This window comes from Bos mutus, chromosome 1, assembly GCF_027580195.1.
Source record: "Bos mutus isolate GX-2022 chromosome 1, NWIPB_WYAK_1.1, whole genome shotgun sequence".
Classification (NCBI taxonomy): Eukaryota; Metazoa; Chordata; class Mammalia; order Artiodactyla; family Bovidae; genus Bos; species Bos mutus.
The window spans coordinates 56,077,812-56,105,664 of NC_091617.1; the positions used below are offsets into that span (position 1 = coordinate 56,077,812).

The 27,853-nt window shown below is 37.9% G+C and overlaps 1 protein-coding gene across 1 annotated transcript in view; it reads right to left on the reverse strand.

Annotated features, from left to right (window-relative positions):
• Positions 1-27,853, reverse strand: part of SLC9C1 (solute carrier family 9 member C1) — a 121,061-nt gene that overhangs the window by 33,517 nt on the left and 59,691 nt on the right. The window contains exons 14-18 of the mRNA XM_070358298.1: positions 27,438-27,535; positions 23,546-23,665; positions 6,794-6,989; positions 1,684-1,872; positions 460-609 (exon numbers count right to left, since the gene is read on the reverse strand). Coding sequence (XP_070214399.1) covers positions 460-609; positions 1,684-1,872; positions 6,794-6,989; positions 23,546-23,665; positions 27,438-27,535 — 753 coding nt within the window. The remainder of the gene's footprint in view (positions 1-459; positions 610-1,683; positions 1,873-6,793; positions 6,990-23,545; positions 23,666-27,437; positions 27,536-27,853) is intronic.

Genomic DNA, 27,853 nt, shown 5'->3' on the forward strand with positions numbered 1-27,853 from the left:
GTATTCCATTGCACAATTACATCACATTTTATTTATCAGTTCAACAGCTGATAGACATGTGGGTTGTCTCAACTTTTTGGCTGGTATGAATAATGCTGTTTATAATAGTCAAGACATGGAAGCAACCTAAATGTCCATTGACAGATAAATGGATAAAGATGATGTGGCACATATACACAATGGAATATTATTCAGCCATAATAAGAAGAAAATACTCTTATCTGCAGAAACATAGATGGACCTAGAGGGGCCTCGTAACTTGCTAATGTGTCATAATACTTCAGTAAGGAGTCACCTGAGTAATATAAATGTAGATTGGTTTCTGTTTTTGCAAAAATTTCTCAGTAAACCAGGAGTCAGAGATCATCTCTACATATATAGAAAGAAGACATGATGGGTGAGGGCAACTGAGGAGTGAGGGAAATAAACCATTTTCTTAGTATTTAAAGTTTTCCTCACCTGTTTAACCTGTTTAGAACTTGCAATCTTATCAATTATAGTCATTATATCTGCTTCGCCTTGGACATATCCTTTTAGTATAGCATATCTAAAGGACAGCTGATGACTCATCCTTTTATCTAATATTTGCAGCAACCTTGGTGTTACAAGCTGAAAAAACAAGACTATATTTAATAAAACTTGTACAAATTATGGTTGATTTTATGTTGGCTAGTTTAAAATAGGTAGTAATAAGAAATGACATTCTGTCTGGTAACTATAGCAACTTGTCAAGATTCTTAGTTATTTTATTCACAGAATCTCTGTAACTTCGTGGCTAGAGCTACTTCCCCATAACTAATAATATTAGTTGCCTATGTGAAGTTAAGACTTTGTTTTGCACTTATTTCCATTGTAGAGAATTGCATGATATTTTAAGTGGTTTTATTCTTGGAAAACAACGTGGTTGATCTTCTATGCTTAGGTCACAAAATGACTGTCTATGAAGTATTGCCACTTTTACCGATTAAACCTCCCACTAAACTTTTCACTAGATGCTTCATAGTTAATTAAGTTAGAGCTCACCACAACTATGGTCCTTATTTGACCCCACAATTAACTTCTCATTGTTTCTTTGCTGCGGGTTTAAGTCTCCAGCTTATCTGTCACCACTGTACTGTCTGTCTCCTAACTTCAACAGAACTGGCCAATCCCTACATTTTCCTGTCTTTGCTCCACAGTGCTCCACACTCATACAGAAAACAATTACTTGTTATATTGCTATAGAAAGACACATTAGACAATTAAAGGTCATTTTAGATGCTGTGATTTCATAATACTGTAAGTTTATAGAACACAAAGTGTGTATTTTTCAGTTCCTTAATTTGTATGAATATATACTACTTGCATTGTCACTACAAACATACATGGTTTGCTTTGCTAATTCCTATCATTTATTTCAGGTATTCATAAGAATAAATGTTACTTTGGGGTTTCCATGTGCTTTCTACTAAAAGGAAAGGCTGTGACGAGTATTTCTTTACTTTCGTGTGCTAAATGAATTTCTAATATAATTTAGATATTCATAATATAATCTGTTATGAGACTTAACTTGTCAAAAGAATCTAAATATAAACATCAGCCCAACAGAAAGTGGAAACCACAAAACTAGTAAGCTGATTTTCATCCATATTTCATGAAGTAGTTAGGAGAAATTTGAAACTGTTTGATTTAATAGTTTTTTACCTTCAAAATGCGTAGGATGCGAAGAAATCTAACAATTTTCATAATGATGACTATTTGGACCAAATCAAAAATATAATAATTAATGGAATTTGTCTCAATCAGCATTACATCTATGATGCCAACTAACGTAATTGTTAGCTCAAATAGATTCCAGGCATGGAAAAAATATTCCTTCCTCATTGCTGCTATCTGTTGATTTAAAAAGAAATTGTACTACCTTATTTGTTTTTGCTTTCACAACATTATTTTCCATAATAACTTAAACATGAATAGTTAAGTTTTTCTCTGATCTACCTTAAGACTCTACTTGTCTGAAATACTAGCAAGTGATCACATCAACTTGAAATTGAATGGTTAAAACATTGAAGCATCTATTCCAGACAGAAAATATTCAAAATACCTACTAATTCATTCATTCTTTATTTATTTAAAAATATTTTATTGAAATCTTACTATATAAATAAGCAGGTCAAGAAGCAACAGTTAGAATCAGGCATGGAATAATGGACTGGTTCAAAATTGGGAAAGGAATACATCAAGGCTCTATATTGTCACCCTGTTTATTTAACTTATATGCAGAGTACATCATGCAAAATGCCAGGCTGGATGAATCACAAGCTGGAATCAAGATTGCTGGGAGAAACATAAACAACCTCAGATATACAGATGATACCCACTCTAATGGCAGAAAGTGAAGAGGAACTAAAGAGCCTCTTGATGAGGGTGAAAGAGGAAAGTGAAAGAGCAGGCTTAAAACTCAACATTCAAAAAACAAAGATCACAGCATCTGGTCCCATCATTTCATGGCAAATAGATGGGCAAAAAGTAGAAACAGTGTTAGATATTATCTTCTTGGGCTCCAAAGAAGTCCAAGTCACTGTGGATGCTGACGGCAACCATGAAATTAAAAGATGTTGCTCCTTGGAAGAAAAGCTATAACAAACCTAGACAGCATATTAAAAAGCAGAGACATTACTTTGCCAACAAAGGTCCACATAGTCAAAGCTATGGTATTTCCAGTAGTCATGTACAGATGTGAGAGTTGAACCATAAGAAGGCTGAGGGCTGAAGAAGTGATATGTTCAAATTGTGCTGGAGAAGACTCTAGAGAGTCCCTTGGATATCAGGGAGATCAAACCAGTTAATCCTTAAGGAAATCAACTCTGAGTATTCACTGGAAGAACTGATGCTGAAGCTGAAACACCAATACCTTGGCCACCTGATACAGAGTCTGCTGCTGCTGCTGCTGCTAAGTCACTTCAGTCGTGTCCAACTCTGTGCGACCCCAGAGACGGCAGCCCACCAGGCTCCCCCGTCCCTGGGATTCTCCAGGCAAGAACACTGGAGTGGGTTGCCATTTCCTTCTCCAATGCATGAAAGGGAAAAGTGAAAGTGAAGTCGCTCAGTCGTGTCCAACTCTTCTCGACCCCATGGTCTACAGCCTACCAGGCTCCTCTGTCCATGGGATTTTCCAGGCAAGAGTACTGGAGTGGGGTGCCATTGCCTTCTCCAGATGCAGAGTCAACTCATTGGAAAAGACTTTGATGCTGGGAAAGACTGAGGGCAGGAGAAGTGGGTGACAGAGGATGAGACAGTTGCATAGCATCACCAACTCAATATACATCAATTTGAGCAAACTCCAGGAAATAGTGAAGGATAGGTAAGCCTGGTGTACTGCAGTCCATGGGGTCGCAAAGAATCAGACAGGACTTAGTGACTGAAGAACAACTGTAACTAAGAGTGGGAACAGTCAAAAATGATTGTGGATTCCAGCCTGCGAAATTAGATTTCCAGTGGAACTTTGAAGGAAGAGTAGGTTTAGAGATGATAAACTTATTTTGAATAAATTATTTGAGATGTTGTTTTGTTGTAGAGACCCAGTCATCAGTTGTTTATATGATCTGAGGCTTTGAACAAAGTCCAAGCAGGAGACATAAGTTTGGGAGTCATCAGACCATGAATGGTAGTTGATGCCAGAGAAGTGACTGACATAGCCTGGCCCATGAGACCCTATCTTATAATTCATGTCCATGTCTCTTGTTTTATTTTCCATATCCTCCACACAAATTTAACATCTCTCCAGTCTTCATCCTGACCAATCCATCTCTAAGCTCCTGTCATTGGGAGTCGGGTTCCCTGTGTGTGTTACATTGGCACTTCTAAGTTTTCCTTTGTTCTTGTTGTCTATTCTGCTCCATACTTACATGTTCAGTCTCTACTTTTACTCCTATTCATTATTCAAAGTTCAATTCAAGCATCTCCTTTCCTTAATAGACTTGTTTCTCTGACCCTACTATTCTGTATAAGGAATTCCCATGTTTTCCAATAGCACCCTGTATATTTCTTAATCATAATACTTAATATACTGATTTATAATTTTGATTAATCTGTCTTTTTAGCAACCCAATCCTCCTACTCACTATAATTCAGAGAAAGTGAAGGAGATAGACATATTTATGCCAGGGAGAGCAAAAGCTTCATTGTAAATTAAGAAATTGTCATTAGTTCAGTTCAGTCACTCAGTTGTGTCCGACTCTGTGAACCCATGGACCTCAGCACGCCAGGCTTCCCTGTCCAACACCAACTCCCAGAGTCTACTCAAACTCATGTCCATCACATCAGTGATGCCATCCAACCATCTCATCTTCTGTCATCCCCTTCTCCTGCTGCCTTCAATCTTTCCCAGCATTAGGGTCTTTTCCAATGACCCTTCTTTGCATCAGGTGGCCAAAGAAATTGTCATACTTGTTTGTAAACAGACAAGTGGTAGAGGGTTTAATGGTATAGGGTCATTTCTCTTGAGTGTGCTCTCATTTGGCCAGGCTGAGGAAAGTCAATGTCTGAATCTAGGGAGCAGAAGATCAGATCCAGGTTCTGTGCAAGACACAATTTAGCTACTGTAAGTCTCATTTCCTTCTTGTTGCAACAGAGTATAGGTGAGTTCTTTCTCTTAGGAGCTTGGAAGAACTGTTATAAATATTAAGACTTTATCTAGATACCAAGTATTCAGAAACACGAAGGAGTTATTTGGAGGTCAAAGAATACAGCCACTCGGGCTTCTCTGGGGGCTCAGATGGTAAAGAATTTGCCCGCAGTGCAGGAGGCACAGAAAAGGATGGTTTGATCCCGGGATTGAGAAGACCCCCTGGAGAAGGGAATGGCAACCTACTCCAGTATTCTTGCTGGGAGAATTCCATAGACAGAGGAACCTGTGGGCTACAGTCCATGGGGTTGCAAAGAGTTGGACATGACTGAGCTGCTAACACACACACGCACACACACGCACACACACACACACACACACACACAGAAAGAGAGAGAGAGAGAGAGAGAGAGAGAGAAAGAGATAGAATACAGCCCTAGGAGAGGAAGAGCTTGGTATAAAATGATAGCACAAGCTTCAAAGGAAGAGAGATCTGTCAAATAAGTTGTTAAAGCCTCTGGCACTCTGATGCAGAAGAGTAGTTATCCTTCCTCTGAGAAAGTTTTAAAAGATTCATTACTCTGATAGGTTGAGGAGTATTGGGGGAAAGTTTGAAAATACGAGAAGGAAAGTTTAAGGCAGAATTATATATAAGAAAGAACACAAACTTTGAGGGATTGGATCCCAACTCTTCTATTCATTAGCTGTGTGACCTTAAACAAGTTACAAAACTTCTCAGAGACTCAGGTCCCTCATCTGTAAAATGCAAGGCATAATATCTATATTAAAGTATAAACAAGGATTTGAAATGTTATAATTGCAGTAATACCTGGCACCTCAGTGATCATTTATTATTGTTGTTATTGATATAATGAATATTTTAAAAGGCATACTACAAAGGGGGGAGAACTGAACTAAATAGAAAAAAGGGCAAAGAAAATAAGTGACGGCAAGTTCGTAAACTGGGCAGTGAAGATGAATCTTGAGTTAAACAGAAAGGACAGGCAAACACAGGATTGAACAGTTGGGAGTGTCCTCTCAGCTATGAAGATTTAAGCCAACCTTGATATTTTACAGAAGAAGAAACTGAAGCTGAAAAAAGCTTAGTGACTTGGTGAACAGCTAACATTTTGTTGAAGAAAGCCAAAGTCAGAGTCAGGTCTGCAACTGGGCTCATTGTTCTTTCCACTATAGTACATATTAAATGATTTTAGGGAACACTTTACTCTCACCCTCACCCTAGTACTAATGCTAACTCGAATTGCTTTATTTTTTCTTAACTTTGTGACATCTCCTATGGTTATTCCAACTAGTTGGAATTTATTACATACAATGATTGAATATGAATCCATTTCACTCCCCCCAGTAATCATAGCTCTAGTATTTTAATTTTCCAGTAATGATTTGAGATTCATCCATTTTGTCCAAATATCAAACTTAATTCCTCTATTTAAATCATCTGGATAAAAATATTTTATATACAATTTGATTCATATGACACAATTTGTTGTTGTTTAATTGCTAAGTTGTGTCTGATTCTTTGCGACCCCATGGAGTGGACTGCGAGGCTCCTCTGTCCATGGGATTTCCCAGGCAGAAGAATACTGAAGTTGGTTGCTGTTTTCCTCCCCAGGGAATCTTCCCAACACAGGGATTGAGCCCATGTCTCCCTCATTGGCAGGTGGATTCTTTACGGCTGAGGCCCTAGGGAAGCCCCATATAACACAACACTGTTGTCAGTTTGTGGACATATATTTCCATCATTTAACAGCTATCTTTACACTAAACTAAAAAAATCAAACTATGAAATGTTTTTTAAGTATAAATGAATCTCTATCAGTCTACTTATCCATCTGTTTATTTATCTAGTATAAAAATAAATTTTAAAAAATCCAGGTGCTCACCACTTTGCCAAGCTGAAGAACATTGCCAATACCCTTGTAACTCACTCTGCACTTCTTTGACACACATTATTTGAGCATTTACAAATACAAAATCAGTACTTAAAATATGAATATTTATTATTGTCACCGTAAAAATCACCTTTAAAAAAAATTTGTTTGAGGAGTGAGGAAGAATTTTATACAATCCTTTAGAAAACTGTCTGGGCACCTAGGGTGAAAAATGAAGTTATGCAACCTCCCTGTTAGACGTACCACACACACACAAAAGCACATTTAGCTTTACCTTAAGTAGTGCCTCCATGATATAAAATGCAAGAAAAGAGTAGTTAGCATATGCTAATTCTGTCTCATAGATATCGTTTAACACAGATATACAAGAAATTATAATAGGAAACATATTCATTAGTATGACAAGGTATCCGATGTACTCAAATTCATCAGTAAATACTATTTTATGGCATGCACGAAGAAAGCAATGTCTGCAAAAAAAAAGTTTAAAAAAAGAGATAGTTTTATCTGATAAAATAATTACACTGAATTAATTTCATTATATACTCAGTCCTGATCTAATCATCAATAGCCACAAAGCCCTGCTTAATTCTGAGAAGTAGTAGTCACTACCAAACACTTGCTGGCATTCTACTTCAGATACTGGTCCTTTAATTTCCTCCTCTGTAAATGTCTTCAGGCTAGTTTCCCCTTTCTTTCTTTCTTTCCTCACGGTCTCATTTTTGCTTATACTTTTAGTAGAAATACTTCAGATCATATAACAGAGATAATTCAAACTGGGGATATTAATTTAAAAAAATCTCTCCCACCTTCTAATCAATACACTTCTCAGAGATGGCTACTATTATCAGTTTTAATATTGTTCCAATATTTTTGTTTATATAATCATTATCTATGAATACAAAAAGAACTATATCATATATATTGTTCTATAACCTGCTTATTTTTCTCTTAGCAATGGATCATGAGCATTTTTCCTTGTCAAGGCATATAATCTGGCACAAATCCTAATATGTGTGGGAGTCAAACAGGATAGGCCCACATTTTATCAAAAACTTTAAATTAACATATGTGCTTTGAAAAATTATTTTTATACTGAGTGTGCTAGAGAGTAGAATTATGGGTGAAAGGATTTACTTTATGCAATTTTAATTTTATTTTAAAATTATTCAAGTAGTATAATAATGCATTATTATTGCTAAAACTAAAACAAAATGATTAATCAATTATTGACTAAAGAGCAGGTGAGTGCTGATTACTTCATTATTCTTAAAGTTAGACCCATGTTATGCAGGACCTGAAATTTTTACAATATTTATGATTTGGATCCCTATTTAATAAAAATGAGATAAATCATAAATGCATATATGATCCTGTCATCAAATTGCAAAATCCTCCAAGGTCTCAGGCAGTGCCAGAGAGAGGGAGACCCATAGAATGTAAGCCTTGTTAACTTCAAGATAACACTTCCCTCTCAGCTGTCTCTTCAGATTGTTTTTCTTTTCTTTTAAAAAAACTCAGTCATATTGAGGTACAACTGACATGTAAAATTGTAGATATTGAAACTGTCTATCCTAGTGGCTTAATATATATATATATACTTTGTGAAAGGATTCCTCCCATCTAGTTAATTGATACATGCATCGCCTCACATGATGTGTGACTATTTTGAGGTATGACTAAATTCTTTTCTTTTATAGTCACCATGTCTTACATTACATCTTCAGACTTTATTCACCTTATAGCTGAAAGTTTGTAACCTTTTACTAAGCTCAATTTCCCTAAACTCTCAGCTCTGGTAGCCTCTTTTTCTACTCTCTGTTTCTTTTTTTTTTTTTTTTTACTGGTTTAATTTTTTATTTTATTTTTTAACTTTACAATATTGTATCGGTTTTGCCATATATCAAAATGAATCTGCCACAGGTATACGTGTGTTCCCCATCCTGAGCCCTCCTCCCTCCTCCCTCCCCATACCATCCCTCTGGGTCGTCCCAGTGCACCAGCCCCAAGCATCCAGTATCGTGCATCGAACCTGGACTAGTGACTCGTTTCATATATGATATTATACATGTTTCAATGTCATTCTCCCAAATCATCCCACCCTCTCCCTCTCCCACAGAGTCCAAAAGACTGTTCTATACATCTGTGTCTGTTTTGCTGTCTCACATACAGGGTTATCATTACCATCTTTCTAAATTCCATATATATATGCGTTAGTATACTGTATTGGTGTTTTTCTTTCTGGCTTAGTTCACTCTGTATAATTGGCTCCAGTTTCATCCACCTCATTAGAACTGATTCAAATGTATTCTTTTTAATGGCTGAGTAATACTCCATTGTGTATATGTACCACTGCTTTTTTATCCATTCATCTGCTGATGGGCATCTAGGTTGCTTCCATGTCCTGGCTATTATAAACAGTGCTGTGATGAACATTGGGGTACACGTGTCTCTTTCAATTCTGGTTTCCTCAGTGTGTATGCCTGTTTCTATTAGTTGACTTTTAAAAATCTATTATTTCATTTCATTTTACTTATTTTTAGAGTCAACATATAAGTCATACCATGCAGTATTTGTCTTTTTTGGTCTGACTTACATTTAGCATAGAACTGTCACAATCCAACCATATTGTCACAAATGACAAAAATTCCTTCTTTCTCCACTGTATTTTCTTTATCCATTCATCCATTGATGGATACTTAGTTTATTTTTATATCTTAACTATTGTGAATAATGTTACTATAAAATATGATTGCAGATTTCTTTCTGATATGTTGTTTTTATTTCTTTTGGATATATACCCAGAAGTGGGACTGCTAGATCATATGGTAGTTTCATTTTTAATTATTTGAGGAACCTCTGCACCCCACTCCAGTACTCTTGCCTGGAAAATCCCATGGACAGAAGAGTCCATGGGGTCGCTAAGAGTCGGACACGACTGAGCGACTTCACTTTCATTTTTCACTTTCATGCACTGGAGGAGGAAATGGCAACCCACTCCAGTGTTCTTGCCTGGAGAATCCCAGGGACGGGGGAGCCTGGTGGGCTGCCGTCTATGGGGTCACACAGAGTCAGACACGACTGACGTGACTTAGCACAGCATACTGTTTCCCAAAGTGGCTGTACCAGTTTACATTGCTACCAACAGTGTAATATTGTTCCCTCTTTTTCATGTTCTTGCCAATACTTACTACTTCTTGGTTTTTTTTGTTTGTTTGTTTGTTTTTGATGATAGGCATTCTAACAGGTATGAGATGATATTTCATTGTGATTTTGATTTGTACTTCCCTAAGCACCTTTTCATGTTTGTATTGGCCTTTTGTATGTCCTCTTTGGTAAAATGTCTATTCAGTTCCTCTGACCATTTTTAATTGGATTGCTTGTTTTTTGCTATTCAGTGTATGAATTCCTTATATATTTTGGATGCTAACCCCTTATCAGGTATGTTGTTGTTCAGTCGCTAAGTCATGTCAGACTCTCTGAGACCCCATGGACTGCAGCAAGCCAGACCTCTCTTTCCCTTACCATCTCCCAGAGTTCACCCAAGTTCATGTCCATTGAATCAGTGATGCCATTCCTCCTCTACCACCCTCTTCTTCTTTTGCCTTCAATCTTTCCGAGCATCAGGGTCTTTTCCAATGCGTCGGCTCTTTGTATCAGGTGGCCAAAGTATTGGAGCTTCAGCCTCAGCATCAGTCCTTCCAATTAATATTCAGGATTGATTTCCCTTAGGATTGATGAGTTTGTTCTCCTTGCTCTCTAAGGGACTCTCGAGTCTTCTCCAGCACCACTATTTGAATGCATCAATTCTTTGGCATTCAGCCTTCTTTATGATTCAACTCTTACATCTGTACGTGATTACTGGAAAAACCTTAGCTTTGACAATACAGACCTTTGTCAGCAAAGAGATGTCTTTGCTTTTTTTAAAAAATTTTATTTATTTTCTTTTGGCTGCTCTGGGTCTTTGTTGCTGCATGCAGGCTCTCTCTAATTGTGGTGAGCGGTGGCTACTCTTTGTTGCTGTGCTTGGGCTTCTCCTTGCAGTGGCTTCTCTTGTGGCAGAACATGGGCTCTATCTAGGGCTCGCAGGCTCAGTAGTTGTGGCTCATAGGCTTAGTTGTCCTGCAGCACGTGGAGTCTTCCTACTCCAGGGACTGAACCCGTGTCCCCTGCATTGGCAGGTGGAATTCTTAACCACTGGACCACCAGGGAAGTCCTGTCTTTGCTTTTTAATATGCTGTCTGGTTTGTCATAACCGTCTTTCCAAGAATCAAGATTCTTCTTCCAAACAAGAACCATCTCAGGAATATAATTGCACCAGCTCCAAATGTCCTCAGCAGAATGTTGAAAACTGAATTATGGCTAAGAACTCTGTGCCAATAAATTTCTTCCCAATCTGGCCTTATGTTGCAGCCCTCTGGTCCAGTATCCTCAAGATCCATTCCCTTATATGTTATATTAGTATTTACTAGTATCAGTCAAGTCCTGTAATTCTTTCAGTTGATAAGTTGTACTCTTCCTGAAGCAGCCACTATATTTTCCCCTCCAGCTATGTTGAGACTCGACCTGGGTAATTACCATGGAAGCAATGAAAGGTGGTAGAAACTAAGAACTAAGCTTTATCTCATGATGTCTTTGCAGCACTTAAAGGCGATAAAAGGTTATTGTTATTGTTCTCCAGCAGAAGAGAGGTGGCTACTTCTGTCAAGCCAGGGTATTCACGAGAATGCGGAAGTTCAAGATTTTCAGGTTTGCCCACCCAAGTGTCACCACTTCAGATCTCATAGTCCTGATCTTCTCCTGTCAGAGGCCCGGCACTGATACAGAGGCCCTGCATTTATTGTCATTGTACAGCTCTACCTGCATCCCATCCAATTAGATATATCAGGTGGCTCAGTGCTAAGGAATCTGCCTGCCAATGCAGAAAATGTAGGTTCCATCCCTGGGTCAGAAAGATCCCTTGGAGCAGGAAATGGCAATCAGCTGCAGTATTCTTGCCTGGAAAATTCAATGCAGAGAGGAGCCTGGTGGACTACATGGGATCACAAAGAGTTGGGCACAACTGAGTGACTAAGCACACAAGCGTATTATCTTTTAATTCTGAAAACTTAAGCTGAATTTTTAATTTTAAAAATTATATGTATTTTCCATTTTTCTATTCATTTTCTTTTGGTGATTGACTTTGCTCATGTTTGTGATTCCATCACTTGCTAATTTCAACATTTCAGTAATACTTATAGTCCATATTGGATAATTTTAATAACTGAAGTCTTAGGGATATAAATCTGCTGCTATTATTTCTGCTGATTCACTTTCATGATTATTTCTTTTCTAGTGTGCTTGTTCATCTTTGATAGTGACTTCATCCATTGGCTAAAGAATTCAATTTTTAATTGAACACTATTTAGCGTTTACCAGTAAATGCTAATATTTAAGTGCTTAGCTATTGTTATTCTCTGGACTAAGTGCTTCTACACACACAATTTATGTAATCTTTACAACAATCCTGTAAGGTAGGCAAAGGAGAACTCAACTAGCATATGCTAGTGTCTACTATGTGACAGTTACTTTGTCAAATGCTTTAACTATATCAGTTAGCTTTCAGAATATGACATAGATATTAATATTACTTCACCCATTTTTCAAGTGAAAAAACAGACCTGTAAAGCTCCTTCAGCTAATAAATGATTTAATAAAGACTGGGATTCTAAATTAACCCACCTGACTCCAGAATCTGTACTACCTACTGTGAGATGAGTGATACTTAGGAGACAGCCTAAAAGGTAGATTGACTATAAATCCTAGTTTTTCGAATCTCCATTTCTTTGTCACATCAACAGAAATAGTTGCAGCTTAAGTCACTATGGAAGGCTTTAAAAGAACCATTGTGTATTTATTGATACTTCTATTGAAAAGAGGAAAACCTCTCTTGAATCTAAGTAAAGAAAAGACATCCCAATTAGAAAGGAAGAAGTAAAATTATTTCTCAATGATAGGATCTTAAATATAGAAAATGCTAGAGAATTCACAAAAAGCAACTAAAAGTATTAAATGAATTCAGCAAAGCTTCAAGATACAAGATCAATATACAGAAATGATTTGTATTTCTATACACAAGAAATGGACAGTACAAAAAAGAAATTAGGAACAAAATTTTATTTAAAATAGCATAAAAATACATATGATTAAATTTTACTAAAGACATGTACACTGAAAACTATAAGATATTTCTAACAGGAATTAAGATCTAAATAAATGAAAAGCCATTCTATTTCATAAATCAGAAAGTTTAATATTTTAACATGACAATTTACAAGTTAGATGGCGATCCTTATGAAAATCCAAATGAAAGGCAAGCTAATCCTAAAGTTCATATGTAATTGCAAGGAATCCTGAATAGCTATCAGGTTCAGTTCAGTTGCTCAGTCATGTCCGACTCTCTGCGACCCCATGAATTGCAGCACGCCAGGCCTCCCTGTCCATCACCATCTCCCGGAGTTCACTCAGACTCACGTCCATCGAGTTGGTTATGCCATCCATCCATCTCATCCTCTGTTTTTCTCTTCTCCTCCTGCCCACAATCCCTCCCAGCATCAGAGTCTTTTCCAATGAGTCAGCTCTTCACATGAGGTGGCCAAAGTACTGGAGTTTCAGCTTTAGCATCATTCCTTCCAAAGAAATCTCCTTTAGAATGGACTGGTTGGATCTCCTTGCAGTCTGAGGGACTCTCAAGAGTCTTCTCCAACACCACAGTTCAAAAGCATCGATTCTTTGGCACTCAGCTTTCTTCACAGTCCAACTCTCACATCCATACATGACCACAGGAAAAACCATATCCTTGACTAGACGGACCTTTGTTGGCAAAGTAATGTCTCTGCTTTTCAATATGCTATCTAGGTTGGTCATAATTTTCCTTCCAAGGAGTAAGCGTCTTTTAATTTCATGGCTGCAGTCACCATCTGCAGTGATTTTGGAGCCCAAAAAAATAAAGTCTGACACTGTTTCCACTGTTTCTCCATCTATTTCCCATGAAGTGATGGGACCAGATGCCATGATCTTTGTTTTCTGAATGTTGAGCTTTAAGCCAACTTTTTCACTCTCCACTTTCACTTTCATCAAGAGGCTTTTTAGTTCCTCTTCGCTTTCTGCCATAAGGGTGGTGTCATCTGCATATCTGAGGTTATTGATATTTCTCCCGGCAATCTTGATTCCAGCTTGTGCTTCTTCCAGCCCAGCGTTTCTCATGATGTACTCTGCATAGAAGTTAAATAAGCAGGGTGACAATATACAGCCTTGACATACTCCTTTTCCTATTTGGAACCAGTCTGTTGTTCCATGTTCAGTTCTAACTGTTGCTTCTTGACCTGCATACAGGTTTCTCAAGAGACAGGTCAGGTGGTCTGGTATTCCCATCTCTTTCAGAATTTTCCACAGTTTATTGTGATCCACACAGTCAAAGGCTTTGGCACAGTCAATAAAGCAGAAATAGATGTTTTTCTGGAACTCTCTTGTTTTTTCCATGATCCAACATCCAGGATGTTGTCAGTTTGATCTCTGGTTCCTCTGCCTTTTCTAAATCAGCTTGAACACCTGGAAGTTCACGGTTCATGTATTGCTGAAGCCTGGCTTGGAGAATTTTGAGCATTACTTTACTAGCGTGTGAGATGAGTGCAATTGTGCGGTAGTTTGAGCATTCTTTGGCATTGCCTTTCTTTGGGATTGGAATGAAAACTGACCTTTTCCAGTCTTGTGGCCACTGCTGAGTTTTCCAAATTTGCTGGCATATTGAGTGCAGCACTTTCACAGCATCATCTTTCAGGATTTGAAATAGCTCAACTGGAATTCCATCACCTCCACTAGCTTTGTTCGTAGTGATGCTTTCTAAGGCCCACTTGACTTCACATTCCAGGATGTCTGGCTCTAGGTGAGTGATCATACCATCGTTATTATCTTGGTCATGAAGCTCTTTTCTGTACAGTTCTTCTATGAATAGTTTCCTGAATAGCTATACCAATCTTAAAAAGGAAAAGTAAGGTAGATGGACTCACATTTCCTGATTTCACAGTTATCTAGCAACTGTGGAAAACAATTTGGTGTTTCCTCAATAAATTAATTCAATAATTTTTATTTTCATATGATCCACCAATTTTCCTCCTAGGTGCATACCCAAAAGATGGAAAGCAAGAATTCAAAAAAATAACTGTACATAGGAGCATAGGAGCACTGTTTACAATAAATGTTCAGAGGAGTACTGTTTACAATAGTCAAAGGGTGAAAATAACTCAACTATCCATCAACCAAAAGATGGATAAAGAAAAAAAGCACACGTGCATACAATGGACTGTTATTCAGCCATCAGAAGAAATATTGTTATTGCTATGAAGTAGATGAACCTTATGCTACTGATGCTACAATATGGAAGAAACCTTATGCTGAGTGAAAGAATACAGAAACCAAAGGTGTTATGTTGTATATCTATATGAAACAGTTGAATAGGTAAATTCATAGAGACAGAAAGCAGACTAGTGCTCTCCAGCCACTGGGGAGAAGAGTGAATGGGGAGTGTCTGCTTAATGGGTACTGGGTTCACATTTGGGGCAATTGAAATGCTATGAAATTTGATAGAGGAAATGGTTGTCCAGTTTTGCAGATGTCCTAAATAACACTGAATGGTACACTATAAAATGTTTAATGTTTAATCTTGTATGAAATTTACATCTATAATAAAAGTTATTACACTGTATCTTTTTTCTTTAGGTAACTTTTGTATATATATATATATATAAAAACAACTTAGTTGTAAACTACCTCAAAATATTTTACAAAGTATCCAGGATATAAATTTAAAAAAATAAATTAAAAGGAAATGGCAAATGAATATAATAACATGTCTAGTAAGGTTTAAAAGCACTGACCTTGATGGGATCCCTTTTTCCTTTTTTCGTATTATACACCCAATTGAGCAATACTTTTCTTGTAAAGACAAAATTTTTTTGCTTTCAGAATAATTCTTTATTGTCTCAGCATTCATATACCTTAAAAAGGAAGAAGAAATCTTTAAACATGCTTTAAAATTTTTTGAGATAAGTTTAATGCAGAATTATCAGAAAGCAGGAAAACTATTTTGTTCCGTGATGACAGGAAGTGAGACACTTTCATAGGCACAGATCCAAGTCACAAAGATGTCGATAAAGGTGGATTATATAATTGTGAAGTTAGGTTGTGGAGCTTTAATTAATTAATTAGAGAGTAAAAAATTCACTAATTAACTAGAGAATATAAAAATGGTTCAATATTAATCAGAGAGTATAAAAAAAGGTTCAATAAAAATTGGTTTATTAATCAGAGTATTAAAAAAAGGTTCAATAAAAATTGGTTTATTAATCAGAGTATAAAAAAGTGGTTCAAAATAGAGAAGTCATGTTTCTGGAAGAGAAAGCACACCATGATTAAAATACTTGGGATTCAAATATATATGGGTTTTCATGTTGGACCCTCCACTATCTGGGTGCCAATAAACTAAATACCTCACTAACTTGTTTGATCTGTAGAATGGAGGTAAGATGACTAATGCCAGCCTGGGAAAATTAAACGAGAACATCTACAGGAGGCATCCGGCCCACCTCACATATCCCCCCATCTCTTTTCTTTCACCTTCTGGGCAAGTAATCAGGGAATTTATGGGGGAAATACCAGTGGTGAAGTAAAAGTAAAAATGGTTACTTGGAAGACTTGGTGCTCATAAACCCATCAAAGACATTTGTCCCCAAGTTGCCGGTAGGTTTTTTCTGTTGTTGTTGGTTTTTTTTTTGAGACAGCTCAGATCTGTGCGCTACATTTAGGTCTTGCTCTTCATCAGAAGGAGGTTAGGGCTCCATCCCCGGGTGTGAGGCCCTACCTTAAAATGCAGCTTAATAGAAGGGCATTGGTGACTTAAGTTCAAAGGAAGGTCTTGTTCTTCCTATAGATTATAATGTTCTTACCTAAAAAGGTGGGCAATTTCTCTGTTACAGAGATACTGACATAATTAAAAAAGAAGGAAGTTAATCTGTTTTATGTGATTAATATAACAATGGAAAATCATGAATGTATATATGACTTGATTCAGTTCTGATTGTTAAAATATTTGATTGAGCACCTATTATGCTTGATAAATGCATGGGGTAAACCATTAAAAAATTTTAATTAAAAATTAAAAAAATTGCGACTCTGTTTGCAAGACTTCTGAAGACTAGTGGAGTAAAAATATGCCAATGACAGTTGCAGTTAAGTGTAGTAAGTGTCCTGCAGGTAATAAAGAGAAGGGCACTCTGGATCCACACACAGGGCTGTTTAATATAGTCCTGGGAAACCAGGAAACCCCAATTAATGTCTAAGTTAAGATGTGATCATTTCACAAGTTCCTGTGAATCCTAAAATTCTGTGATATCAGTGCATGTGATATTTTAACAGACTAAACTATCGTGTATATCAGGCTCCTGGGTTCCTATTCGATATGCTCTAAACATGTTCACTGTTTAGACTTGATTTAGGAAAACAGTATGATCTCTTTAACTGGATAGTGAGATAGCCTGGCTTTGAATCTGGGCTCTGTAATTAATTAGTCAAATAACCTTGGGTAAATTATTTAATCTCCCTGTGCCTCACTTTCCCCATTTGCAAAATAAAGGTAACAATAGCGCTTATAGGGTTTTACCACCTTGAAAGGGTAATACATGTAATATATTTAAAACTGTATGTGACATAAGACCATAAACATAATCTCTATTCAGAGTATTGTTTATTAGGTAGTTACACAGGTGCTTAGTACAGGTCCTGGAACCTCTGTTTAAACTCCCTACTCTTTTTATCTTTAGACTTGTTTCCTTGTCACAGGACACCCTCAATGCATGGGGTTACAGATAGGAATAATCAGCAAATGGTAGAATCAGCTCCAAGGCAGCCCAGCAAAGAAGCAAGTACTGAACTTAAGAGTAATTAAGAGAAACTTCTGCTCTGATTTGAAAGCCATTTCACTGATCTCAATATTCCCGGGGCTGGCATATAGTTTTGCACATTTAGGATTCAATATTTATCTCATATATGTCCAAATGAAAATGTAATACATTTCAAAATTTGCCTTTGTTGTCTACTATGAACCATTTCAACCCTTAACCCCCTTTCCCCACAATTTACCTCCTTTTTGTATCCATTTACTCTGGGTCCTCAGAGGCAGATGCTGATTCTGCCTTTGTGGATTTTAAGAGGAAAAATCAAGGGAGTGGACTGAACTACCCTATACTGTTTTATATGTGTTCCATACATGTTAACCTCTCCTGGACAATGCAGTGATAACACTTTCAGATGTCATTTGCCATTCATTTAAAAATTTCTGCTGTACACAATCGTCTGTCTTTAAGTATGACTCTGTTTTAAATTGATCACTTCTGCCTAGCCCTCTCCTTCTACTTCACTAACATCCATCAGGTCCCCTGTTTCTGGAGGGCCCAGAGCAAGAAGGTAGGTTGGGGCTCTTGTATCATATACGGAAATATAATGTGATAATGATTTGTATGGCTAGGCTTGAAATTAAAACTCTTAGGCTCTTTGACAATCTGTACTTGCACTGCAATGGGAACATACCCCAGTGTCTGGTTGCTTCTCTTCCCACACAGGGCTTTATCTCTCACTACGAAACCTCAAGCCCAAAGAATGCTAAAGAACTGATGCTTTCAACTGTGGTGCTGAAGACATCTGAAAGTCCTTTGGACAGCAAGGAAATCAAACCAGTCAATCTTAAGGGAAATCGACCCTGAATACTCATCGGAAGGACTAGTGCTGAAGCTGAAGCTCCAGTAGTCTGGTCACCTGATGCAAACAGCCAACTCATTGGAAAAGTCCCTATTTCTGGGAAATATTGAGGGCAGAAGAAGAGGGCATCATAAGATGAGATGGCTGAATGGCATCATTGATGCAAGGGACATGAACTTGGGCAAACTTCAGGAGATGGTGAAGGACAGGGAGGCTTGGTGTACTGCAGTCCATGGGGTTGCAAAGAGTTGGAAACTTCTGGGTGACTGAACAACAACAAACCTCAAGCCAGTGTATGTGAGTAGACACCAGGCTGCCACATCTTAGGTTTTGAGGAGTGGACACCAAAGATCTGGTTTGCTTGTAAGATGATGATCTAGGGGAAAGGTCCAAGCAATCCTAGGACCATATGAGCAGGAAATTTTGGTGTTCATGGTACCAGAAGAGAGATCTAGAACAAGAAGGAATGTCTGGGTTTGGGGTGGTCACTACTGCAGCTGCACCGCAGTTTAACTCTTCCCTCTGCCCAACCATGTAGCCTTCCTCCTTCCTCAGGGGATGATCCGAGGGCACTCACTAATACGCTGACTCAGGAACTCACTGCTAGCTGTGGAGGCTCACATCCAAAGAAATCAATATAAATATGTCAAAAGAGGGTGTTCATTGGGAAGATGTGCCTGGAGGGTTGAAGGAAGTCTTTGACCTCAGCTAGGTGTCTAAAAGAAGAGTGGTTTACAACAGCTTAGCTTTAGGAGGGGGACAAAAGGAGAAAGAGAAAGTATCAGTCAGAGGAGCAGCTTGTTCAAATGCATAGAGGTGTGAGTGAGTGGAGCAAGTCTGGGAAACTGGAAGCAGGTGGCTTGGCCTGCTGGTGGAATGGAGAACAGGCAGTGGCTCGAATGCATCATACTGGATGATCTCAGATTACCAGACAAAAGCGGAAACTCACTCGCACAATTTCCTAAATGCAGTGGCTTAGAATAAAGCTTTCTCTTGAAATCATACTTACTCTACCATCTTCTCTCCAAAGCTTCCTGCTGCACCTACCAGCACCTGGATTGCACTCTGGGACAGAGTCTCACTCCTGTATTGTCTCTGGTAGCTCGCCTAAAAGGAATGTTGAACCAAATTGTTATATAATATGGATCAGAGTGACAATTTATGGAAAAATAATCTATGAGAGAGAAGTCAAAACCCCCAAATATCAGTATCTTTATTAAAAAAATTTTTTTTCAGTGGAGTCTAGACCATGAGGTCAGTGCAGAAGGTACGTCTGAGCTTTGTGTGGAGTGAAATAGATTATGCAAGAAACTAGGTTCCTGATAGATGTTAATTACGTTTTCAAAAATAAGTAGAGTTCTGTGGCCAAATAAGCATGGGAACTGATGCAAACTACCCCCACCTTAGAAGTTTATAATACATATTTGAATTTTAAAGCCTCTGAGAAGTTTTACAGTAAGGGATCCTAGTTTATGTCTTTCTTTAACTTCACTTAGCCAAATATTTTGACAACAGAACTCTCTTGTCTCCAATCTATTCCCAGCATGAGATGACCTGCTGCTATGGTGCAAAATACATTCATTCATTCATTCATTTGGGCCATATACTGACAGCCCACTCAGCTTCTGTGTGCTGAGCACTGTTGAGAATCTACTTCCTGATTTGGAACGTAAGATATGACTAAAGATTCCCGGTTCCATAGAAGACATTCTGTTTGCACAATCTATGAACATTGAAGCATGTTTTGCTCTTGGAGGATACTAGAAAGGGATAGAACTAAATTTTAGGATGAAAGATCAACAAGCTAGTTGTCCATAATAACGAGAATTCAATAGAGGATCATTTCTTCTTAAACTTCATTAAAATACCTATAAAATAATGTAAATGTAAAATATTTTCAGTATTCTCAAAGACAAACACTGCAGTCTGTAGGGAAAATAAGAAAGCTGAAAGTAATATGGAACTCATGAAAGCTTAGCAACACAAGTAATTGACCACTTCAATACTAGAAAAATGTTAATTCTTAAATGATCATTCGTACCAATTCGTAAGAATTTAGAGAATGGCTGATTCCTAAAAATAACTGCCATCTATGAGCTCCCTAATATACTATTGGATTAACATAATAATTTTTGTTTTACATAAAATTATTTAATTCTTGCAACAGCTTTATGATGAAGGCATCAAATCTGTATTTGATAGATGAGAAAGATGAGAATCCTCAAGGAGTTAAGTAGTTTTCTCAAGACCATATTAGAAACTCAGTTCTTTCTGAACTGAAAGCCTGTCCTCCCTTCCTCCGACTATACTGTGCTGTCTCTCCTTCGCCACCATCTTGCCATGCTATGTTCCTCTTCACATGTACAGGAGCGGAGGAGATATTGCTCCCATTAACCTGAACTGGCTGAGATTTAAACAAAGAACTCTCAAAGCTTTGAAAACTATAATAGCCAACTGTTGGGAGCAGTGACTATTAGAATGGAGATGGCAGAAATCAAATCAACAAGCCAAGATACACGTGAAAATACATCTAGTACAAAGAAGGACTAAAAATGTACAAGGTGAGATGAGGATCTGGAGAATAGAACAGAGAGACTCAATGCACTTTGAAAATAGGACTTCTGGGTTAAGACCTAACAGCACAAAATCAACGAAGATGTAATAGTAGAAATAGGGGAAAAAATTAATGGGAATAAATCAAAAAAATACAGAAAGCATGTATTATAGAAAACATAGGATATCACAGGAGGGGGAATGTAAGAGGTCATTTGGGTAGCATGTTTCTCCTTCTACAGATGGGGAAAATAAAGAAAAAAGAATAAGTTCTGAGCATATATCATATTAATAACGAAAGCAAGACTCAAAATGGAGTCTCCTGCATTGATTTTAAGGGTTCCTGAATACTATATTTTCCTCAAAATAAAACACCTTATGCTTAAGCTCATTTGAGTGGATTTTTTCCCCTTTTCTTTTTGCAGTGAAACAAATTCCTAAGACAATGCTGAACTTCCCTTTACCTTTGTAAACTATCTATTAAACTGTGCAGGTGAGCATAACCAAGATGTATTAAACAAGGGAGAAAGTTTTCAGTATCAGATCAGATCAGTCGCTCAGTCGTGTCCGACTCTTTGCGACCCCATGAATCGCAGCACACCAGGCCTCCCTGTCCATCACCAACTCCCAGACTTCACTCAGACTCACGTCCATCGAGTCGGTGATGCCATCCAGCTATCTCATCCTCTGTCGTCCCCTTCTCCTCCTGCCCCCAATCCCTCCCAGCATCAGAGTCTTTTCCAATGAGTCAACTCTTCGCATGAGGTGGCCAAAGTACTGGAGTTTCAGCTTTAGCATCATTCCTTCCAAAGAAATCCCAGGGCTGATCTCCTTCAGAATGGACTGGTTGGATCTCCTTGAAGTCCAAGGGACTCTCAAGAGTCTTCTCCAACACCACACTTCAAAAGCATCAATTCTTTGGCACTCAGCTTTCTTCACAGTCCAACTCTCACATCCATACATGACCATTGGAAAAACCATACCTTGACTAGATGGACTTTTGTTGGTAAAGTAATGTCTCTGCTTTTGAATATGCTATCTAGGTTGGTCATAAATTTCCTTCCAAGGAGTAAGCATCTTTTAATTTCATGGCTGCAATCACCATCTGTAGTGATTTTGGAGCCCAGAACAATAAAGTCTGACACTGTTTCCACTGTTTCCCCATCTATTTCCCATGAAGTGATGGGACTGGATGCCATGATCTTCGTTTTCTGAACGTTGAGCTTTAAGCCAACTTTTTCACTCTCCACTTTCATTTTTCATCAAGAGGCTTTTTGAGGTCCTCTTCCATGATCCAACATCCAGGATGTTGTCAGTTTGATCTCTGGTTCCTCTGCCTTTTCTAAATCAGCTTGAACACCTGGAAGTTCACGGTTCATGTATTGCTGAAGCCTGGCTTGGAGAATTTTGAGCATTACTTTACTAGCGTGTGAGATGAGTGCAATTGTGCGGTAGTTTGAGCATTCTTTGGCATTGCCTTTCTTTGGGATTGGAATGAAAACTGACCTTTTCCAGTCTTGTGGCCACTGCTGAGTTTTCCAAATTTGCTGGCATATTGAGTGCAGCACTTTCACAGCATCATCTTTCAGGATTTGAAATAGCTCAACTGGAATTCCATCACCTCCACTAGCTTTGTTCGTAGTGATGCTTTCTAAGGCCCACTTGACTTCACATTCCAGGATGTCTGGCTCTAGGTGAGTGATCATACCATCGTTATTATCTTGGTCATGAAGCTCTTTTCTGTACAGTTCTTCTATGAATAGTTTCCTGAATAGCTATACCAATCTTAAAAAGGAAAAGTAAGGTAGATGGACTCACATTTCCTGATTTCACAGTTATCTAGCAACTGTGGAAAACAATTTGGTGTTTCCTCAATAAATTAATTCAATAATTTTTATTTTCATATGATCCACCAATTTTCCTCCTAGGTGCATACCCAAAAGATGGAAAGCAAGAATTCAAAAAAATAACTGTACATAGGAGCATAGGAGCACTGTTTACAATAAATGTTCAGAGGAGTACTGTTTACAATAGTCAAAGGGTGAAAATAACTCAACTATCCATCAACCAATGAATGGATAAAGAAAAAACAGCACGTGCATACAATGGACTGTTATTCAGCCATCAGAAGAAATATTGTTATTGCTATGAAGTAGATGAACCTTATGCTACTGATGCTACAATATGGAAGAAACCTTATGCTGAGTGAAAGAATACAGAAACCAAAGGTGTTATGTTGTATATCTATATGAAACAGTTGAATAGGTAAATTCATAGAGACAGAAAGCAGACTAGTGCTCTCCAGCCACTGGGGAGAAGAGTGAATGGGGAGTGTCTGCTTAATGGGTACTGGGTTCACATTTGGGGCAATTGAAATGCTATGAAATTTGATAGAGGAAATGGTTGTCCAGTTTTGCAGATGTCCTAAATAACACTGAATGGTACACTATAAAATGTTTAATGTTTAATCTTGTATGAAATTTACATCTATAATAAAAGTTATTACACTGTATCTTTTTCTTTAGGTAACTTTTGTATATATATATATATATAAAAACAACTTAGTTGTAAACTACCTCAAAATATTTTACAAAGTATCCAGGATATAAATTTAAAAAAATAAATTCAAAGGAAATGGCAAATGAATATAATAACATGTCTAGTAAGGTTTAAAAGCACTGACCTTGATGGGATCCCTTTTTCCTTTTTCGTATTATACACCCAATTGAGCAATACTTTTCTTGTAAAGACAAGAATTTTTTTGCTTTCAGAATAATTCTTTATTGTCTCAGCATTCATATACCTTAAAAAAGGAAGAAGAAATCTTTAAACATGCTTTAAAATTTTTGAGATAAGTTTAATGCAGAATTATCAGAAAGCAGGAAAACTATTTTGTTCCGTGATGACAGGAAGTGAGACACTTTCCTAGGCACAGATCCAAGTCACAAAGATGTCGATAAAGGTGGATTATATAATTGTGAAGTTAGGTTGTGGAGCTTTAATTAATTAATTAGAGAGTATAAAAATTCACTAATTAACTAGAGAGTATAAAAATGGTTCAATATTAATCAGAGAGTATAAAAAAAGGTTCAATAAAAATTGGTTTATTAATCAGAGTATTAAAAAAAGGTTCAATAAAAATTGGTTTATTAATCAGAGTATAAAAAAGTGGTTCAAAATAGAGAAGTCATGTTTCTGGAAGAGAAAGCACACCATGATTAAAATACTTGGGATTCAAATATATATGGGTTTTCATGTTGGACCCTCCACTATCTGGGTGCCAATAAACTAAATACCTCACTAACTTGTTTGATCTGTAGAATGGAGGTAAGATGACTAATGCCAGCCTGGGAAAATTAAACGAGAACATCTACAGGAGGCATCCGGCCCACCTCACATATCCCCCCATCTCTTTTCTTTCACCTTCTGGGCAAGTAATCAGGGAATTTATGGGGGAAATACCAGTGGTGAAGTAAAAGTAAAAATGGTTACTTGGAAGACTTGGTGCTCATAAACCCATCAAAGACATTTGTCCCCAAGTTGCCGGTAGGTTTTTTCTGTTGTTGTTGGTTTTTTTTTTGAGACAGCTCAGATCTGTGCGCTACATTTAGGTCTTGCTCTTCATCAGAAGGAGGTTAGGGCTCCATCCCCGGGTGTGAGGCCCTACCTTAAAATGCAGCTTAATAGAAGGGCATTGGTGACTTAAGTTCAAAGGAAGGTCTTGTTTTTCCTATAGATTATAATGTTCTTACCCTAAAAGGTGGGCAATTTCTCTGTTACAGAGATACTGACATAATTAAAAAGAAGGAAGTTAATCTGTTTTATGTGATTAATATAACAATGGAAAATCATGAATGTATATATGACTTGATTCAGTTCTGATTGTTAAAATATTTGATTGAGCACCTATTATGCTTGATAAATGCATGGGGTAAACCATTAAAAAAATTTAATTAAAAAATTAAAAAAAATTGCGACTCTGTTTGCAAGACTTCTGAAGACTAGTGGAGTAAAAATATGCCAACGACAGTTGCAGTTAAGTGTAGTAAGTGTCCTGCACAGGTAATAAAGAGAAGGGCACTCTGGATCCACACAGGGGCCATTTAATATAGTCCTGGGAAACCAGGAAACCCCAATTAATGTCTAAGTTAAGATGTGATCATTTCACAAGTTCCTGTGAATCCTAAAATTCTGTGATATCAGTGCATGTGATATTTTAACAGACTAAACTATCGTGTATATCAGGCTCCTGGGTTCCTATTCGATATGCTCTAAACATGTTCACTGTTTAGACTTGATTTAGGAAAACAGTATGATCTCTTTAACTGGATAGTGAGATAGCCTGGCTTTGAATCTGGGCTCTGTAATTAATTAGTCAAATAACCTTGGGTAAATTATTTAATCTCCCTGTGCCTCACTTTCCCCATTTGCAAAATAAAGGTAACAATAGCGCTTATAGGGTTTTTACCACCTTGAAAGGGTAATACATGTAATATATTTAAAACTGTATGTGACATAAGACCATAAACATAATCTCTATTCAGAGTATTGTTTATTAGGTAGTTACACAGGTGCTTAGTACAGGTCCTGGAACCTCTGTTTAAACTCCCTACTCTTTTTATCTTTAGACTTGTTTCCTTGTCACAGGACACCCTCAATGCATGGGGTTACAGATAGGAATAATCAGCAAATGGTAGAATCAGCTCCAAGGCAGCCCAGCAAAGAAGCAAGTACTGAACTTAAGAGTAATTAAGAGAAACTTCTGCTCTGATTTGAAAGCCATTTCACTGATCTCAATATTCCCGGGGCTGGCATATAGTTTTGCACACATTTAGGATTCAATATTTATCTCATATATGTCCAAATGAAAATGTAATACATTTCAAAATTTGCCTTTGTTGTCTACTATGAACCATTTCAACCCTTAACCCCCTTTCCCCACAATTTACCTCCTTTTTGTATCCATTTACTCTGGGTCCTCAGAGGCAGATGCTGATTCTGCCTTTGTGGATTTTAAGAGGAAAAATCAAGGGAGTGGACTGAACTACCCTATACTGTTTTATATGTGTTCCATACATGTTAACCTCTCCTGGACAATGCAGTGATAACACTTTCAGATGTCATTTGCCATTCATTTAAAAATTTCTGCTGTACACAATGCGTCTGTCTTTAAAGTATGACTCTGTTTTAAATTGATCACTTCTGCCTAGCCCTCTCCTTCTACTTCACTAACATCCATCAGGTCCCCTAAGCTTCTGGAGGGGCCCAGAGCAAGAAGGTAGGTTGGGGCTCTTGTATCATATACGGAAATATAATGTGATAATGATTTGTATGGCTAGGCTTGAAATTAAAACTCTTAGGCTCTTTGACAATCTGTACTTGCACTGCAATGGGAACATACCCCAGTGTCTGGTTGCTTCTCTTCCCACACAGGGCTTTATCTCTCACTACGAAACCTCAAGCCCAAAGAATGCTAAAGAACTGATGCTTTCAACTGTGGTGCTGAAGACATCTGAAAGTCCTTTGGACAGCAAGGAAATCAAACCAGTCAATCTTAAGGGAAATCGACCCTGAATACTCATCGGAAGGACTAATGCTGAAGCTGAAGCTCCAGTAGTCTGGTCACCTGATGCAAACAGCCAACTCATTGGAAAAGTCCCTATTTCTGGGAAATATTGAGGGCAGAAGAAGAGGGCATCATAAGATGAGATGGCTGAATGGCATCATTGATGCAATGGACATGAACTTGGGCAAACTTCAGGAGATGGTGAAGGACAGGGAGGCTTGGTGTACTGCAGTCCATGGGGTTGCAAAGAGTTGGAAACTTCTGGGTGACTGAACAACAACAAACCTCAAGCCAGTGTATGTGAGTAGACACCAGGCTGCCACATCTTAGGTTTTGAGGAGTGGACACCAAAGATCTGGTTTGCTTGTAAGATGATGATCTAGGGGAAGGTCCAAGCAATCCTAGGACCATATGAGCAGGAAATTTTGGTGTTTATGGTACCAGAAGAGAGATAGAACAAGAAGGAATGTCTGGGTTTGGGGTGGTCACTACTGCAGCTGCACCACAGTTTAACTCTTCCCTCTGCCCAACCATGTAGCCTTCCTCCTTCCTCAGGGATGATCCAAGGGCACTCACTAATACGCTGACTCAGGAACTCACTGCTGGCTGTGGAGGCTCACATCCAAAGAAATCAATATAAATATGTCAAAAGAGGGTGTGCATTGGGAAGATGTGCCTGGAGGGTTGAAGGAAGTCTTTGACCTCAGCTAGGTGTCTAAAAGAAGAGTGGTTTACAACAGCTTAGCTTTAGGAGGGGGGACAAAAGGAGAAAGAGAAAGTATCAGTCAGAGGAGCAGCTTGTTCAAATGCAAAGAGGTGTGAGTGAGTGGAGCAAGTCTGGGAAACTGGAAGCAGGTGGCTTGGCCTGCTGGTGGAATGGAGAACAGGCAGTGGCTCGAATGCATCATACTGGATGATCTCAGATTACCAGACAAAAGCGGAAACTCACTCGCACAATTTCCTAAATGCAGTGGCTTAGAATAAAGCTTTCTCTTGAAATCATACTTACTCTACCATCTTCTCTCCAAAGCTTCCTGCTGCACCTACCAGCACCTGGATTGCACTCTGGGACAGAGTCTCACTCCTGTATTGTCTCTGGTAGCTCGCCTAAAAGGAATGTTGAACCAAATTGTTATATAATATGGATCAGAGTGACAATTTATGGAAAAATAATCTATGAGAGAGAAGTCAAAACCCCCAAATATCAGTATCTTTATTAAAAAAATTTTTTTTCAGTGGAGTCTAGACCATGAGGTCAGTGCAGAAGGTACGTCTGAGCTTTGTGTGGAGTGAAATAGATTATGCAAGAAACTAGGTTCCTGATAGATGTTAATTATGTTTTCAAAAAATAAGTGGAGTTCTGTGGCCAAATAAGCATGGGAACTGGTGCAAACTACCCCACCTTAGAAGTTTATAATACATATT